The sequence below is a fragment of the Lycorma delicatula genome, chromosome 4 (assembly GCF_047948215.1).
Source record: "Lycorma delicatula isolate Av1 chromosome 4, ASM4794821v1, whole genome shotgun sequence".
Taxonomy (NCBI): Eukaryota; Metazoa; Arthropoda; class Insecta; order Hemiptera; family Fulgoridae; genus Lycorma; species Lycorma delicatula.
In genome coordinates this window covers 164654162-164671078 of record NC_134458.1, presented here as the reverse complement: position 1 = coordinate 164671078, position 16917 = coordinate 164654162, and the positions used below count along the sequence as shown (strand labels likewise).

Sequence of the window (16917 nt, the reverse complement as noted above, 5' to 3'; positions counted from 1 at the left end):
CACATCACTTCTTTAAGTGATGTTATTTGAAAATATGCAATTCTGTAATTTTTTCTCATTTTCCTCTGTAATGAAAATCTCTTTACAGCTGCGAAAATTCTGAGCTTTAAATCTCCCTTTAAATCCATTATAGAATGATTTGACTGTACATAACAGTAGTTATGTATATATAAGTGTAAAGAAAGATCTCTTTTTCAAAATATAAAAAAACAAAAATATTTTGTTATATGATGATGATATGTAATATGGCTTGATGATATTACCATGTAAGGTTGAAGCTTGCGTGTGGGATATGGAAATGAAATTTTGCAGCAAATGAAAAATGCCATGCCTGACTAGGATTCAAAAACACAGGACCTCCGCATGAAAGCCAAGTTGCTACCACTCTGCCAAAGAGAGCCGCATCTTTATTTTATATTATTTTTAATTTTATGATTTTCCTTCTGGCATGCTACAAATATATTTTAACAAAAAAAAACTAATAAAATGAATGCATTAAAAGATGAAAAATACCAGACCTTACCAAAAATTGAACCTAAAATCTGCTGATTAAGATGGCAACATTGTAACCACTACACCAACTGGCTGGCCAAATTATTTCCTGAAAAACTCTACACTTAGTTATACCTACCTATTCATGGATTTTTATGTTTAAGATTTTACCTATCTACAGCACTGTAAAACAATTAAAAAATTAAAAACCTAATATAGAAGTTTCATTTATTTTGTTGATCATAGTTATCACTATTACAACTAGATATCCTGATTCAATAACAAATAGATCAACACATTTTAACAGTTTTCAAGTATGCTCTGTGCCAAAATTTTGGAGATTTGTACCAGGTGAGCAGTGTAAAAGTGCTATAGACTAAACACAGCTGCAACATGTAATATTTTATGATTTAAATGAAAAAATAAAAATTTAAATTAAATTAAATTTTATATTTACATTAGCAAAAGTTTACATATCTACTTTACATACTTTTACAAAAGATATTCAAACTGACTGTCCTGCAGGGTGATGCACTTTTGTACTCAAGTGATCATATTGTGAAAATTACCTGACGTAAAACATTGTTATTAATTAATTTAAAGTTTCATAATATGTACCTGCACTGATGGTAATTCCATAACCAGGCACTTGAGAAATAAGGCTCTAACAAATCATTTATTTATTTATTCTTTAAAATAATTACACGTACTAGATATAAATAAAATTACTGAAGGTGATGAAAAAATTAATTTTGAAGTATGTAAAAAATATTAAGCCTAAAAAGGGTTCAATTCTTTAATTTGAGAAAAAAGTGGTAGGAAATTTAAAATGAATCTCAAAAAAATTATCCTCATATGAACCCACTGATTGCATAAATGGTTAGTATTACTCATCAAAACTTAAAAGTTGCTCAGTTGATGTGCAAGAAAGGAATGGAATTTGCTAGACTGACAACTATGATGCTATCTATGATGTTCTGCTGCAGCACACTATTCCTTCTACTGTACTAATTAGCAGTGTGAACATTAGTTAACACATGCCAAGTAGAATCACTGCGCATCTAGGTGTTTGTTTTCAAATCTGTGACTATTATATTATTTAAATAAAAGACGTCTCTATAAGCTGTTGAACAAATGATGTTGATGTCCGCATAAAACTATTGTACTTTTATTAAAATATTTATTCTTCATATAATAATTATATATGGAATTATACGAGGGTTATTTTTTTTCAAGGTCCGATCGGTCACGAAATTAAAACCACAGTGAAAATAAAAAATTTTTTATTTGTAACAAGTACTTACATAGTTACGCTATTTCTCTACATAGTCGCCACTCTGATTTAGACATTTGTCGTACCGTGGAACCAACTTTCCAATACCCTCGTCATAGAACTGAGCCGCCTGTGTTTTCAGCCATGTTTCTACGCTGGTCTGCAGCTCTTGGTGGAATTCATGGAACGTGGCGACCATCACTGCCACCTCTTACTGCGTGACTCTTCAACGTCTACGAAGGGCAATTCAGAATAAGCGGAGAGGAATGTTGTCATCAGGCATTATCTTTCTCCATGACAATGCTCGGCCGCACACTGCAGCTGCAACAAAGAAGCTCCTGCAGCGTTTTCGTTGGGAACTGTTTGATCACCCACCATACAGCCCGGACTTGGTGGCTCCTCTGATTTTCACCTCTTTGCTCACATGAAACACTGGCTAGGAGGACAACATTTTAGCACAGACATCAAGCTGCAGACCAGTGTAGAAACATGGCTGAAAACACAGGCGGCTCCGTTCTATAACGAGGGTATTGGAAAATTGGTACCACACTACGACAAATGTCTAAATCGGAGAGGCGACTATGTAGAGAAATGGCGTAACTATGTAAGTACTTGTTATAAATAAAAGATTTTTTATTTTCACTGTGGTTTTAATTTCGTGACTGATCGGACTTTGAAAAAAAATAAACCTTGTATTAATTGCAGATAACAAAAAAAATATCGATTGCAAATAAAATATCCAGGTCAAAGGCTGGGTTTTGGACTTGAGACTTAAGTACCCTAATTACCCAATTAAGGGTTAAATTAACACTAATAGAATGGTTGGCCTTAGACTGGCTACAGTCATATATATATATATATATATATATATACAAATAAAAATGTGGATACCTTTTTTTTATCCACATAATTCCTTAAATAGATGAATTTATTCCATGATAAGATTGACAAATTTATTATTTTTAACTTAATATATTTGCTTAAATTAATGATTTAGGTTGCATGTGATTCTTATATGTCATATCCTTCAAGTTCACGGAATCAGAAGTCAAAGCTTTGATTTCTATAAAAAGCCAGGGCTTTTCATAAAGACCAAACAAAAACATCTGAAGGTTTTAAGCTTTTTAAAAATATGCAAAAGTGACTTAAACATAGAATGTACTTAAATGTATCAATAATAATTTTTCAATTCTTTAAATATCAACTGAAATAAGAAATTTAATGTAAACAATAAAAATTTATTTCTGTTGATTTAAAAACGGATATTTTCTTTTTTTATAAAAAGCTGATACAGAAAAATAGAAATAAATAAACAACATTAATTAATCATCATGGCTAGATATTAGATAACACTTCTTAAAAAAAAATCTTTAAACAGTTCTTAGAAATCTCTAAAATTTAAAAAAAAATAAGAAAAGTCGTAATGTGTAAACGCTGTAAATAATTAATCTAAAGGATAATGATTGTCATCTTCTGATAATCATTCTCTAATCATTATAATCAAATTATCATTATCTAATCTTATCATTATAATCTAATCTAAAGTGCTAAATAATCACCAGTAATGAGTGCATTTTGTGCGATTCTAGGCCCATAGGTGCAAAAGAGAACAATTACTAGCAAATTATTAGCAGAAAAAAAATCAGGGCAAATTATTTATACTATCTTAATTCATTTGAGATGTTAAGTTAACAATTATCATAATTATTGTTAATTGTTATCAATAACAATAACACACAGGTATACATAAAAACTACAACATGCCATTCAAATATATCATTAACAGCAAGAAAAAAAGATTGTAGAGCCCTAAAATTCTTCATGCCCATTAACATAATCCACTCCAAGGCACTATCAACCACTGTTTATTAACTTAACACTAATCATACAAATCAACCAACCAATTTATGCACCAATAAGCAGAAGCGATACAAGATCATTAAACATATTGATCTACTAAAGCGTTAGTAGCACTGAGCTAAATATTTTAGTAGATTTAATTTTAAGATCTTTTTTCTTTTTCTTTTTTTAATTTTTAATTTACCTCAGTTAAAACTTTCCAGAATGTAAATAAAGACTACAATAAAATAATTATTTAAAAGTTGGTTTTGTCACTGAATACCAACACCAAACACATTAAGTACGATGTGTGAGTAAATCCATTCAATCATGTAGTATTGTTGATGAGTTATACATAAATTTTTAAATGTAATCAGACCTCTGCTCTTTTTGTAACAATTCCTGGTCCACACCTGTTATAAAATATCATAATTTTGATGCACTAACTCCTTTTAATTACACATTCATCTATATAAAATATCTTATACATAAATTAAAGCATCCTATTTATAAATTACAAATGATTAAATGATTTTTATCGTAAAAAATATATATTAAAAAATAATACTTAATAAACTAATTTATTCATATATAGTCATTCAAATAATAAATATTTCATTAATAAGATTAGAATAAAACTTTAATTCTTTTGCTGTATTAAATCAACTGTAATTAAATCCTCGACTGTTTATTTAATTATACAGTGATGACAGGTTGATACCCAATAACAGTTACCAATAAGAGATAATGAATTTTGTAGCAAGTGAAAAATTGCATGACTGGAACTTGAACCTGGAACCTCTGGATGAAAGGCAGAGATGCTACTACTCAAAAATGTTTATAAAGAAAAACTGTTTAAGTGGCATAAAAGTTCAAAGAAGAATGAGAGATAAAATAACAAATGGATAGGATGATATCTGTCAACTTTCTGAAACAAAAATTGGCAGAAAACTTTCAAAACATTCAATTCAATGTTTTGATATGAGAAGAAATGACAAAGGTTAATGGGGAGACAGTAGAGTAAGATTTTAGGTAAAAACATTACTTTTAATATCGGAACAAAAATATCAGTTTGCTGAACTCATTATGATAACTGATGAGAATAGAAATTTTTTAAATCGGATTGCAAAGGGTGATTAAAAAAAGTGCTTCATGTATTATCAAACAAAACATCTAAGTGCAATCGACTGAGTCTAAAGAAACCAAAAGTTCAATAAAAAAGACTGCAAAACTTGTATGTAGACAATTTTTTTTTTTACAGTTTCATTGATTCATTATGTATTAGTTCAGAAAAATAAAACCAAATGGTAAATTTTATAAAGAAATGATAAGATTGACAGCTTGAATTCATCAAATAAGGCCTATGATTTGTACAAGACAAGTTTTGGTTTTTCTTCTGCATGACAAAACATACTTCATTTTTCTACTGTCACTTCTTCATTTTTGGCAAAATAAGGAATCCCATGTTATTCCACCCACCCTATTTCCCAGATTTAGCATCAGTTGATTGTTTTATTATATTATAAAATAAAAATTATGATGAAGGGGATGAAATTCAAGAATGTCATCAATCCAGAAGATAACTGTGACAAGTAAACTGAAGGCTATGTTTCTTGAGCATTCAATTTGTTGTATGAGAAATGTGAACGTACAAAAGTGGGTATAATAAAGTGCTTTTTACAGACTATGAGTGTCCTTTAATGATTTCAGTCTCAGTACTTAGATGTCACACTATGTATAATAATTAGTTTTTATCAATATAGGTACACCTTTCATTACAGAACAACAAATAATTACATCAAATGTTGGTTATTTACTGTAACCTTGTCCCCTAGGTAATTTTACCCAGCCATACTGAACACAAGCTGCAATCAGCACATTATATTTTTCTTAGCAATACAAAATTGTAGAATTAGTTATAGCTTGATTTAAAGAGGTTATATAAAATGCACCTTGAAAGGAAATACTGCAGTAGAATTCTTTAGAAACAAACAAAAAATCCATCATAAATTATATTGCACCTGATAGTAATTAAATAATATTTACCTTTTGTTCTACACAGGTTTGTATGTTTTACTGTTTTTAATTCCTTTGAAATAATTAGAATGAACACTGTAACACTATAGAACTGTACTTCAACTTTAATTTTTATTTAAATATTTTATTGCTTGTGATTCATGTAGTTGAATAACATTTTTGTTCTTTTAATTTTTTTTTGTATTAACCCAACTATTTCAAACAGGTTTGGTTTTTGTTCACTCATAACATAGTTTTTTGTAATCCAATAATAATATGTGCTTAGACTATGGGGGCTTTAAATTTTTTTTTTAAATTTACATTTGTGTCAATTAATGTTACTGCTATTCTATTATTCATCCTGAATTTATAAAGTACTTCAAATATTCATTATACACATTCTATCCATGATAATTAATACAAACATATGAAGAATTTTTGTTGGACTCAGACATCCTTTTAAACTAAATGTTAATCATAATAATATGTTAATACATAAAAAAATTCAATTTAATTTACTTAATTTTTTATTTAAAAATTATGTTTATATTTATCAGAATCCTACTCCATTTCCAAAATGTCTGATTTCTTTAACAAGAAGGAACCAAACATTATCTACACTTTTGGTTCTACGGTCTAGTTACATAAAGGTGTAGGGTTTCAATATTTACATCATTTTTCTACATAGTCACCTCCCTTGTCAATGCACTTGGTCCAGCTTCCACATTCCCACCCAGAAGAATGTTTTCCGTTGGTCGCTAAGCCACTTTTGCACAGCTTCTTGTACATCTAAGTCTGTTGAAAATCAATAACCTTGCAAAGCATCCTTGAGTGGCCAAAACAGATGAAAATTGGAGGGAGGAAGATTTGGGCTGTAGAGAGGGTGTTCCAGTACCTCTAAATTCAACTTGTTGATCATTTGAATGGTAAGGCGAGCTGTGTACAGGCAGGTGTTGTCATGCAACAACAACACTTTTTTGACAATAGCTTTACGAAAGCTGAGCTCGTTGTGGATGATTTGCTGGGCAGAACCATGACTAATGTTCAAAGAAGGCGCTACCTCATTGATGGTAACTTGCCTCTTTACCAGAACCATTTCTCAAGCTTGCTGAATCTTGTCGTACATGGTGGAAGTTGATAGGTGTCCTGCATCCTTATTGTGCACCAACCATTTTTAAACTTCTCAATCCATGAAAAACACTTTTGCATGATAAAGGACTGTCCTTATATTGTGATAAAAGTCTATGATGAACTTAACCCCGTTTTACCCTCTCTGGCCAAAGAAATTGGATCTTTGCTCATTATTCCTCCTTGGTGCAAACTGCTAGCAGAGCAGACATGTTTATACTGTTATAGCTGGAAGGCAAATGATGTGAATCAGAATCAAATTTCACACATGTGACTGCAGTCATACCAACTCTAAACATGCATGGGCAGAAGGCAGTATGGTAACTTTGAAGGTGTATTATGGTAAAAGTGTAGATAATTTTTGATTCATCCTTGTAGTAGCATTAAGACATTACCACAATATTATTGTTATTATTAACTTACCACTATTTTAAAATATTTTCTTTTTTTGTTGTGTTTAATTGTATAATCTTATAAGAGACTATTCTATAAAGATAATTTTTGTATCATGGAGATTGCAGTTATGCTCAGAAGAAACAATGTATTCTAAATATTTAACCATTTTCTTCTTACAGAAATTTATTCTCGGAAAATAGGTCTGTATAAAAAAATTGACATTAATAACATTACGTAAAAATTTGCTAATACATAGCCAACCATAATTATTTCAACAGTCAAGCAATATAACAAAAATAAAATTCAGCAAAAAGATTAAAAATATTTAAGAACCTACAATTCTGTGTTACTGGGTAGACTGTGAGGCTGTAACTACAAGGTTTGGCACGTACCAAGCATGCGCAATTCTGCCAAGTTTTATGTTTCTATTATTCTACAGGATTAGAACTTTTTATGGCTACAATAATAGGAGCGAGTGGTACTACTGCTTTCAATTTATTATTATTGCCACACAATATTGTTTTCCATACTAAACGTCTTGCAATTCCTTTCAAGATATAGCCTAATAGTAAAATTACATACAATGGCTACAGCTGATAAATCCTGACTAGTACAGCATCAGTTATAAATGACAGTTTTTAATTTAATGGCCAATTAAATAATAGTGACTTTTGATACTTTTTTTTGAGTAAAATATGTGACTGCTCAAGACTCAAATCAAAGGAAGTTGTGTCATCACGGTCCTAAAAAAAATTACAAACCTTATAGAATCATAAAAAATTGCAGTTAAAATAAATAAATAAAGATAAAGTAAATAATACTTTTTGAAGAAAAAAGAAACAGAAAAGAAAGAAAATATTTTAAATCCTTTATAATCAGGAACAAGAAATAAGTGTACTTTTTATAGTTATAAAGAGTAATCAAATTAATTAATTAATTATAACAGAATAATAAAGAACTTAAATAATTAATTATGAAAATAAGAGTTTCAAGAGAAAAATAATAAAAATACAAAAACTTATAATTTATATTGAATAAAAGGGGATAAACTGTTTCCAACCTCCTCCTAACCCACATCACAGGTGAGGACAGCTGAAATACTGTTTCAGTTTTGTATAGTCATAGATAGGATAAGCTAGCCTTCAGTTTGACATACATAAAATAACATATTTGAGTAAAAATAAAAAATGAAAACACTGTGAAACCTTGGAAATTCAAATACATATAATTTACTATTCTGTTCAATTGGAAAATTTAATTGACCCACTCATTTTCCAGGAACTTTTAAACATACTGAAAAAAAATTTGTTAATTTGAACACTTTATTTTTAAATATCTGCTGATGGGCATTATTAACTCTTAATTTTTTATTAATGTTTTTGTGTTTTCACATAAACACTGAAAATTTTACATTATTCTAGAATGAACACACTTGTTATGGATTTTTTCAATAATTAATCCGCAAACCTAGACATAAATCAAATCTAAAAAATAAAGGGTTGTAATAAATTGTAAAAAATTAAAGTCAATTTTAGCTATGTCCTCCTTGCATCTTGGATGATAGTAATTGATTTCATTTATTTTCAGTTATAAGAAAAAAGTTACATTTTTTGCTACTTTTTTTAAAGCAATAGTAATCAATTCTTAAAACAAACTAAGTTTAAATATTTATTCAAAATATATTATGGAATTGAATAACATTACTACAATAATCTTTTTTTCTAGTATATACAAGATAATAAAAAGAATTACAGAGAAAATGGAAAACTATAGTAATTAACAGTTTGAGGAAAAAATCTTTAAAAATATTCATAAACTACTCACAATAGTTACTGTGATGATTCTATACTGTATTAACTAAAACAATCAAGAAATAATAACAAAAATAAAGACAATAAAAACATTTGAATAAATGGAAGGTTGAGAAAGAGAAAGTTATTTTCAGATATTAGAAAAGACTACCAGAAATTATGAGTAGATTACTGAGAATAGAGCACTATTTAAAAATAGCATTAATAAATTTCAGAAGAAATTAGAGAAAGTAATTTTTTTTAAATTATATTTTATTGATTAAAATATTAAAAACATTAAAATAAATAAAATGAACAAAAAATAACAATTTTATAAAAATCTTTTTATAAAAATCTAACAGTAAAAACTAGGCTGTTGCACTATGCATTGTTGAACCTTAGAAACCATGAGAAGAAAAAAGAACCCAACAACATACTGAACCGACATTCAAAGCAAAATCAAAATCTCCTATCATACAATTCACGATCTGGCAGCAATGTGGGTAGTACAGCCATTTCACAGATTCAGGCAAATGGGCTAGACTAGAAATCTAATACAATCCAAAATGCAATTTGCAAAGCATTTCAAGACGTGTAACTGATAATTTTTTTATGCATGAATGACATAATCATGATTTTAGAAGCATGGAATAATATTTAAAATAAGATTATTTCTAGCATAGTTTTACAAGAATGGTAAAACTTACTGAAATATTATAATGAACTAACCACAACAATATTGTAATTTAGTTTGTAATTAAATAATGATACAGTTATTACTAGTAAAACTAATGAAGAAAATAATATTGATGAAGTACAGGGCAAGGAACTGAAAGAAATGGAAACATATGAAAGAGAAAAAAAGAAAAAGATGAGGAATATAGTAAAGAAATGTCTAAAGCACTGAAAATTCTAAGTGGCCTGTAACTGCGTTTCAGTTAAGAAAAAGTTCACAAGGAAAGTTTTGACTAAATTTAGTAGAAAATGAAATTTAGTAGATAATGTGTAGGAAATATGTTATCATGAAAACCAAAAACAAAAAAAAATTGATTTTTTTCAGTTAGTAATATACAGAAACATAAGTCTAGCACATCCAAAGCCCTCCACAAAATTAAAAAAATTACAAATTATTATAAGCTACTTGATGACAATTACACAGAAAAATATTATTATTAACTCATTAAAACATCAGTAGGTACTTAAATAATATGCGGGTAATTATTTATCATCTGAGAAATAAAAAGATAAATAGCCATCTAAATCAGAACTGCTAGGAATAATTATAAACAACATAATAAAAAAATTAACATAATTTATATATAAATAAGAATACTAATTTATTTACAAAAAATAAAATACTACTTAAAATTTTTTATTAAAACATATTTTTTTTAACCTTTTTGGTGGATGCAACATCGTGTTCATGAATTTGTTCAAAAAAGAAAAAATAAATGTTTAAATAAATAAATTGAAAGTTACTGACTACAACTGAACAACAACGAATGAATTCTAAAAAATCATCACAAACTTGTTGCACTACCTCGATTTTCCTTAGGGCTGTGATAGATGTAAAGCACCTGAGTTAAAGTAGGCACTAGTTAGTTATTTTTTCTGTGATTATTGTTGCAATTATACATCCATTCCATGCGATGAAATAAATGAAGGTGTCAGTGGGGATAAATATCAATGTATTTTGATGAACTTGGTACACCACTCTTCACTTTCCTTAATAAGCCTGGCTTGGTATGCTCTTTTCAACAGTGACTCATAAGGTCTCGTGCAACCATTATAGTTATGGCACATAACATAATGGAATCACAAAGTTTAACTGAAATTTTACCAGATAATTAATTTACATCACACTTTAAATATAATTAACTCTGTGGTAACACACATCATGTTCATCTTCTGATGAGAACACCAAATTGTTAATTTACGTGGGTTGTAAATTTAGAAGAGATGGTTTTCCCACACCAACAATTTTATTTCTATAGTGGAACTTGAAAAATAACTATACATGATTAAAGTTGAGGGATTCATTCTGTATGCTGTGAGTAATGTTTTCTGTAAAGACTGGTAAACCTATGTTGTGTGCAGTTTACTTTTACAAACCAGTCAGACTGATGACCTTGAGATGAGAAGGTGTGTCTGGTTTTTGTTGATCATTATGTGATTGTTGCCTTTGAACAATTATGACTGTGTTTTTTTGTGTGTTCTCAGAATTGTGTTAACTTTATAACACCAAATATTTCTTGTTAAATATGTCCTCATGAGTATGATGAGTACACAGAGCCAATGAAAGACCAGTTTCTATTAGATTTCCAGTTCTTAACCGACATATGTAAGAGTGCTAACTGACCAATTTAGAAAGATAGGATCACCTATGAATAAAGCAGTAGACAATCAGTACTTGATTGAAAAAACCTGCAAGATGTATCAGCTGCTACACAACGTAGTTCCAAAAAAGTCCATATGAAAGTTGGGCCAGCAGAAAAATATTAGTGTTGCAACTATACACAAGGCAGCATTACAGACTCAGAGTGACGTACACTTCAGTGTTGCTGGCGGCGGCACTAGTGATGATGGAGATGCCGTCACTGCAACAAACGGCTCAGATGTGAGCATGGACTGCAGAAGGAGTGGTAGAGAGTACAGCATGGGAAGAAATGTTGCAGGAGTGGCAATGGAGGTGGGATGCATCCACTGAGGGGCGATAGATGCACTGTCTTATAAGGTAGGTAAGACTGTGGGCCGTGAGGGGATTTGGGGAGGACAATTTCTGGCTGACTCAGTTCACGGTCACAGTGGGTTCAGGGTGTATTTGTACAGAAGGTGAAGAGCAGATATCAATGAGTGCCCGTATTCTATAGAAATGGACATCCCTGAACACGTGGTCTTCCACTGTTACAAATGGATGACCAAGAGGCGGGAGGTAGAGAGTTTGGTTGGCCCGCTGAGCATTGAAAATATAGTCCCAAATATGCTCTCAAACAGACACTGGTTCAACAGGATAACCGGGTTTTTATTTCTACAATTTTGCAATGCAAGAAGGTGGGAGCCAGGGGGTGAAGGATAGCCCTTCATGAAGTCACAGTTCGTCTGGGCTTGCTTGGATGGGCAACGGCAATGAACTGGAGGGACTCTGGATCCCTTGTACTTCAGAAATCTGGAAAGATGGCTGTGGACAGGTGGACAAATGGGAACTAATAGAACCAAACCGGTGGTGTGGAGGCCAGTAATGGTGTCCCCTCATTTGAGTGGATAAACAAAGAAAACCTGTACCTGTGGGGGAAGCCAGCAATGGTGTACCCCATTAGAATGGGCACATAAAAAACCCTAACTAGTGGGGGGGGGGAAGCCAGAAATGTGTTCCCCTCATTAGAGCTGGCAAAAAACCCCAAAACAAAGAAAAGATCCAACCGGCAGCCCGACCCAACATGCTGGATGTATAGCCAATAGGGGGCAAGGGTCGTTAGAGTAAAAGCATACGCCCCTGCACTGAGTTACACTTAATTGCTGATCCAGTGCAGGGGTGTAGGGAAAAAAATAGTTGGCCCAATATTCTTTGTGGTAACAATAAATTCAGCAGCTCGTTATTGTGAAATCATTCACCATGAGACAACTGAGGACAAAATTAATAAGGCTTGGATTCAACAAGATGACGTGACCACACATACAGCCAACTTTCCATTTAGTTACTGCAATAGGTTTTTGGTGTTCAAATCATTTCTAAGGGCTATTGGCCACAATCCCATGCAAAAAGTAATGTTTATTGAGGAAACCACCACAGCCACCAGGAATTTCAAATTGATACTCATGATTTCACCAAGAATATTCCACAACTTGAGAGCCTTTGACAACAAGAAGAAATGCTTGCAGATATGTCAGGATCTTCATGGGAATCATTTTCAACAACTACTATAAGGTAAGTCGATGTTATATATTGTGCTAGTGCATGACTGGTGTATAGTTGCTTTTTCAATGCAATGTATTAATAAAATTAACTAAAGATAAACTGTAACCACTTATTATAATTGATAATAACAAAATATTAATCTGAGTTTACAATTGATAAAATAAAAAACTTATAGATGTGTTTATGCCAACTATAACATAATAATTATACTATAGTTATTTAAAAATTACCCTGAACAGATCATAAAAATGATAGCAGTAATTACATACAAAGTCCATCTTTAGATCAGAGGAATGACTATGACCAAGCAATAAAAACATAGCTCTGAGTACAGTGTAAGCAGTTAGCAACAGAATTCTTGGATCATACGATGAGACTTGGGAAGGTTTTTCTGAATTCTCAACATTCTTGATAAGCCACTTGTAAACATTAACTACAAAAACATTAAATGTACTACAATAAGGTCTTGCTTTAAATAACTGTGGAGGATGAGGACTAAGACAATAAAATGATATAATAAAAATGATATTATTTAACAATAGTACCACTAATCAAAGATGCTAATCAATTTTGCTATGATACTCTGAACATGCATGCACTCAAATTTCAGAAACTTTTTAAATAGCACTCTTATGAGCTACTGAAGTAATTTCTATAAAATAGCAAAGAAGAAAAATACAGGAATAAGTGCACCAAATAGTTCTGAAGAAGAAAGTATGTGTCTTTTTTTTTCTTTTTTTTTTGTTGTTTGTGGGCGAAAAACGCCTGGGCGTTATCATCGCCCGAAATTTTATTAATAAAAGGATAAAATAACTCCAAAATAATAAAGTTTATAAGATGTAAATGTAATATTCATCATATTATTATGATGAATACTATTATAAATAGTATTGTTTTTATGTGTAGTAGAACAGTAGACATATCAGAAAACATTTTTTTACGTCAATTTCAAACCGTGTATCATATATGTTAAACTGCTAAATACTGTTCTTCTAAAATAACTAATTACCTGAGTAATGCACCAAAAAGGTTAAATATCTTATCTAAATGTAAATAAGAAACATTTGATAAATAAATGAAAACTATAGATAATATAAACTGCAAATAAAGAATATAAAATAAATTAACCCAAAATGTAATCAAAAAATTAAATGCTATAATAAACATTGTATTAAACACAAATAACACATGCAACAATTTTATTCTACATATGTGCACACAAATAACTAGAGAATAAAATTTACCTTCGCCTACGTATAGATACATTATGACCAAAGCAACTTCTAGGCACTAACACCATTCTAGCATTACCCTGAGCAGGTCTTGATCCACCATGACAAAGAAGTGAAGCTAGATGAGCTGCATATCCTTCAGATAATACAGTTGATTGTGCATGATGTTTTTTAGAAACTTTGCCGACAATAAATATCTGTTTCGGTTTTAATCCAATTGATGTGTATACACTTATATCTTTACTGCTACCATATGCTGCATGGACAACAACTCCATGCTCCTGCAAAAACAATATATTGATAATAATTACTGCAAAAAGTAAAAATATGTAAATTTATCTAATATTACAGGAATAATCAATTTAAAAAAAATAATAAATTGTCAATCTTATCAAAATAAAGTAAAAGATCTATTAAGATAAATGGATGCAACAAACTTCAATTTATTTTCATAAAAATGATTTAGAAATGAGCAAAAGAAAGGTAATAAGGCAATGGTGTTGTGAGTTTAATGAAGGGCATAAAAAAATGTTCATCATGAAGAGAGGAGCAGAAGGTTCATTGTTAAAAAAAAGTGATCTTTCTGAACAATTGAACACAAACGTTCAGGAAAAGTGGCGCTTTACAATTAGTGGTGCTTGCAATGGAATTCCCACACATTTGACAGAGTACAATATAAAGATATGTTGCTGCAAAAAATACTACCTTAGGCTGCATGCAAGATGGGTCTCAAACATTGTGGACTACCTTTGACTTTTGAATCACTATGAGAAAGAAATGGGGGAATTTTTCTCATCCCGTAAATGGTAATGATGTGAGGATTTCATATGGCAACGTTGAGTCCAAACAGCAATCTATGCAGTGGTGTCATTCAAGTTTATCAAAACCAAAATATTCAAACAAACCCAGTCGGCTAAGATCACAGCAACTGTTTTCTGGGCAAAAAGGGTGTACAAGTGATAGATTTTGTGGACCTAGAAACAATAATATAGTGCAAAACTTTCAAAACTAAGGTATATGATTCGTAACTGAAAAACTTAGATGCTGTTATCAGGAATTTTCATCATTCCTGATAATATGCACTCCCACACTGTCGAGAAGATTCATCAGTACAGTTGAAACTTTATGATCCCCACCCCCACAGCCCAAACTTTGCACCTAGTAACTAGCATGTTTTCTTTCAGTTAAAAGTACGGCTTGGCTTGGATGAGTTGAAAACAGCAGTGTTGAACTGGTTGAAATCTCAAGCAGCAGATTTTTATGAACAGATATTAGAAAGCTTGTTCCTAGATATCAAAAATACTTAAAAAAAACACAAAAATAATTAGAAAAACAAGATAGCAGTTTACAAATACAAAACATTTCACATTAATTGATATATTTTTTATTCTCTTTATAACCTACAGGTCTTACTTTTGAAATATGCCTCATACATAAAGGGTTTTTGTAAAATAAATCATGCATCTCACCAAACAGTAAAAATGTCAAAAAACAACATTTTCTATAAAGTCTCTGGTAACTGCAGAATGGATAGACTAATATGGATAAATGAAATAACCAGAAGAAAATTCATATTATTCATTTCACATGTGGGAACCACGTCTGTTGCAGCAAATGATTCAGTTAATGAGTTAAAGTACAACGGCACATAAAATGATCCTTAGAATGTAACATTGCTCTTTGTTTAAGTCACTTTTCTCAAAAAATTAAATCACCTTCCTCAGAGGTCATTAAACACAGAAGTAAGCTCAAGCAAGTTTCTGTGGTTCAAGAAAACATTATTGGTACAAATATATATATTTGTACAAATTATTATTATTATTTTAAATATATATATATATATATATATATATATATATAATATGTATGATATATAATTTTCTTTATGTATAAATAAATACTGATTTTACATATAAAAATGATTCATTTGTACACAACACTGTAATGCAATATAAAACATAACTTCAACCTTTTATGTGTTTTACTCTTTTGTAAAATGTAAAGATTAGAAAAACAATTAAAAATTAATGAAAAATTTAAATTCATTAAACAAGCTTTGAACTTCTGTAATGACTTCTGTCTTCTGATCTGACAATCAAAATCTTCTGTAAAAATCAGATATTTAGAAGTCAATCTGATGATTAGACAATAACTAAATGAAAAATAAATTCATAAAATAAAGTACTTTCAAAATTATGAACTTAACCATTGTCATAGGAGAAAGTAATCTGTTTAAATATGAGCATGGTACAATCCTACTCTCAACAGAGATTGCTTAATATATTAATTAATAAAACTCTTAACTGGTTTACAATCATAAATACATTACTTATGACAACAAAACAGAATTGAAACATGAAGACATATTTCTACTCAATGATAAAAACTCAATTAAATCAAACAAAATTCTAATACCAAGAAGCCTGCTGATATTGTATTTACATTTATTAAATTTTAACAAACAATTTAAAGATCAAATAAATAATTAATTTTACATTTATTAAAACAAATAATAATATTAAAATATGAATCTAACCTGAATAAGATTTTTTAAGTAGACTGCCTTATGGCCAAGTGGATCAGTTGAAAGGCCATCAGCAAAAGATACTAAACCGTGTGGAAAATTATGTTGAGCAAGCCATGCAAGAACTCTTGCTTGCTGCATATCTGGTCGTCCAGTAATGTAAATTATTAAATAACCCAATTCCTGCCAGTGTCTAAAAAAAAATTAAAATAATATTGATTAATAAATACACATTTTTTTAAGTAATAAAAATATTTCCAGTAAAAGGTAAATAATCCAGAATACTTGGAACATGTAATGTAATCAAACAT

The 16917-nt window shown here is 30.3% G+C and overlaps 1 protein-coding gene across 2 annotated transcripts in view; it reads right to left on the bottom strand.

The window, feature by feature from the left end:
• Positions 1–16917, bottom strand: part of rdgB (retinal degeneration B) — a 256093-nt gene that overhangs the window by 7884 nt on the left and 231292 nt on the right. For both annotated transcript variants that reach the window (XM_075364651.1, XM_075364652.1), the window contains 2 exons: positions 16619–16799; positions 14095–14363 (listed from right to left, as the gene is read on the bottom strand). In XM_075364651.1, the coding sequence (XP_075220766.1) occupies positions 14095–14363; positions 16619–16799 (450 nt within the window). The remainder of the gene's footprint in view (positions 1–14094; positions 14364–16618; positions 16800–16917) is intronic.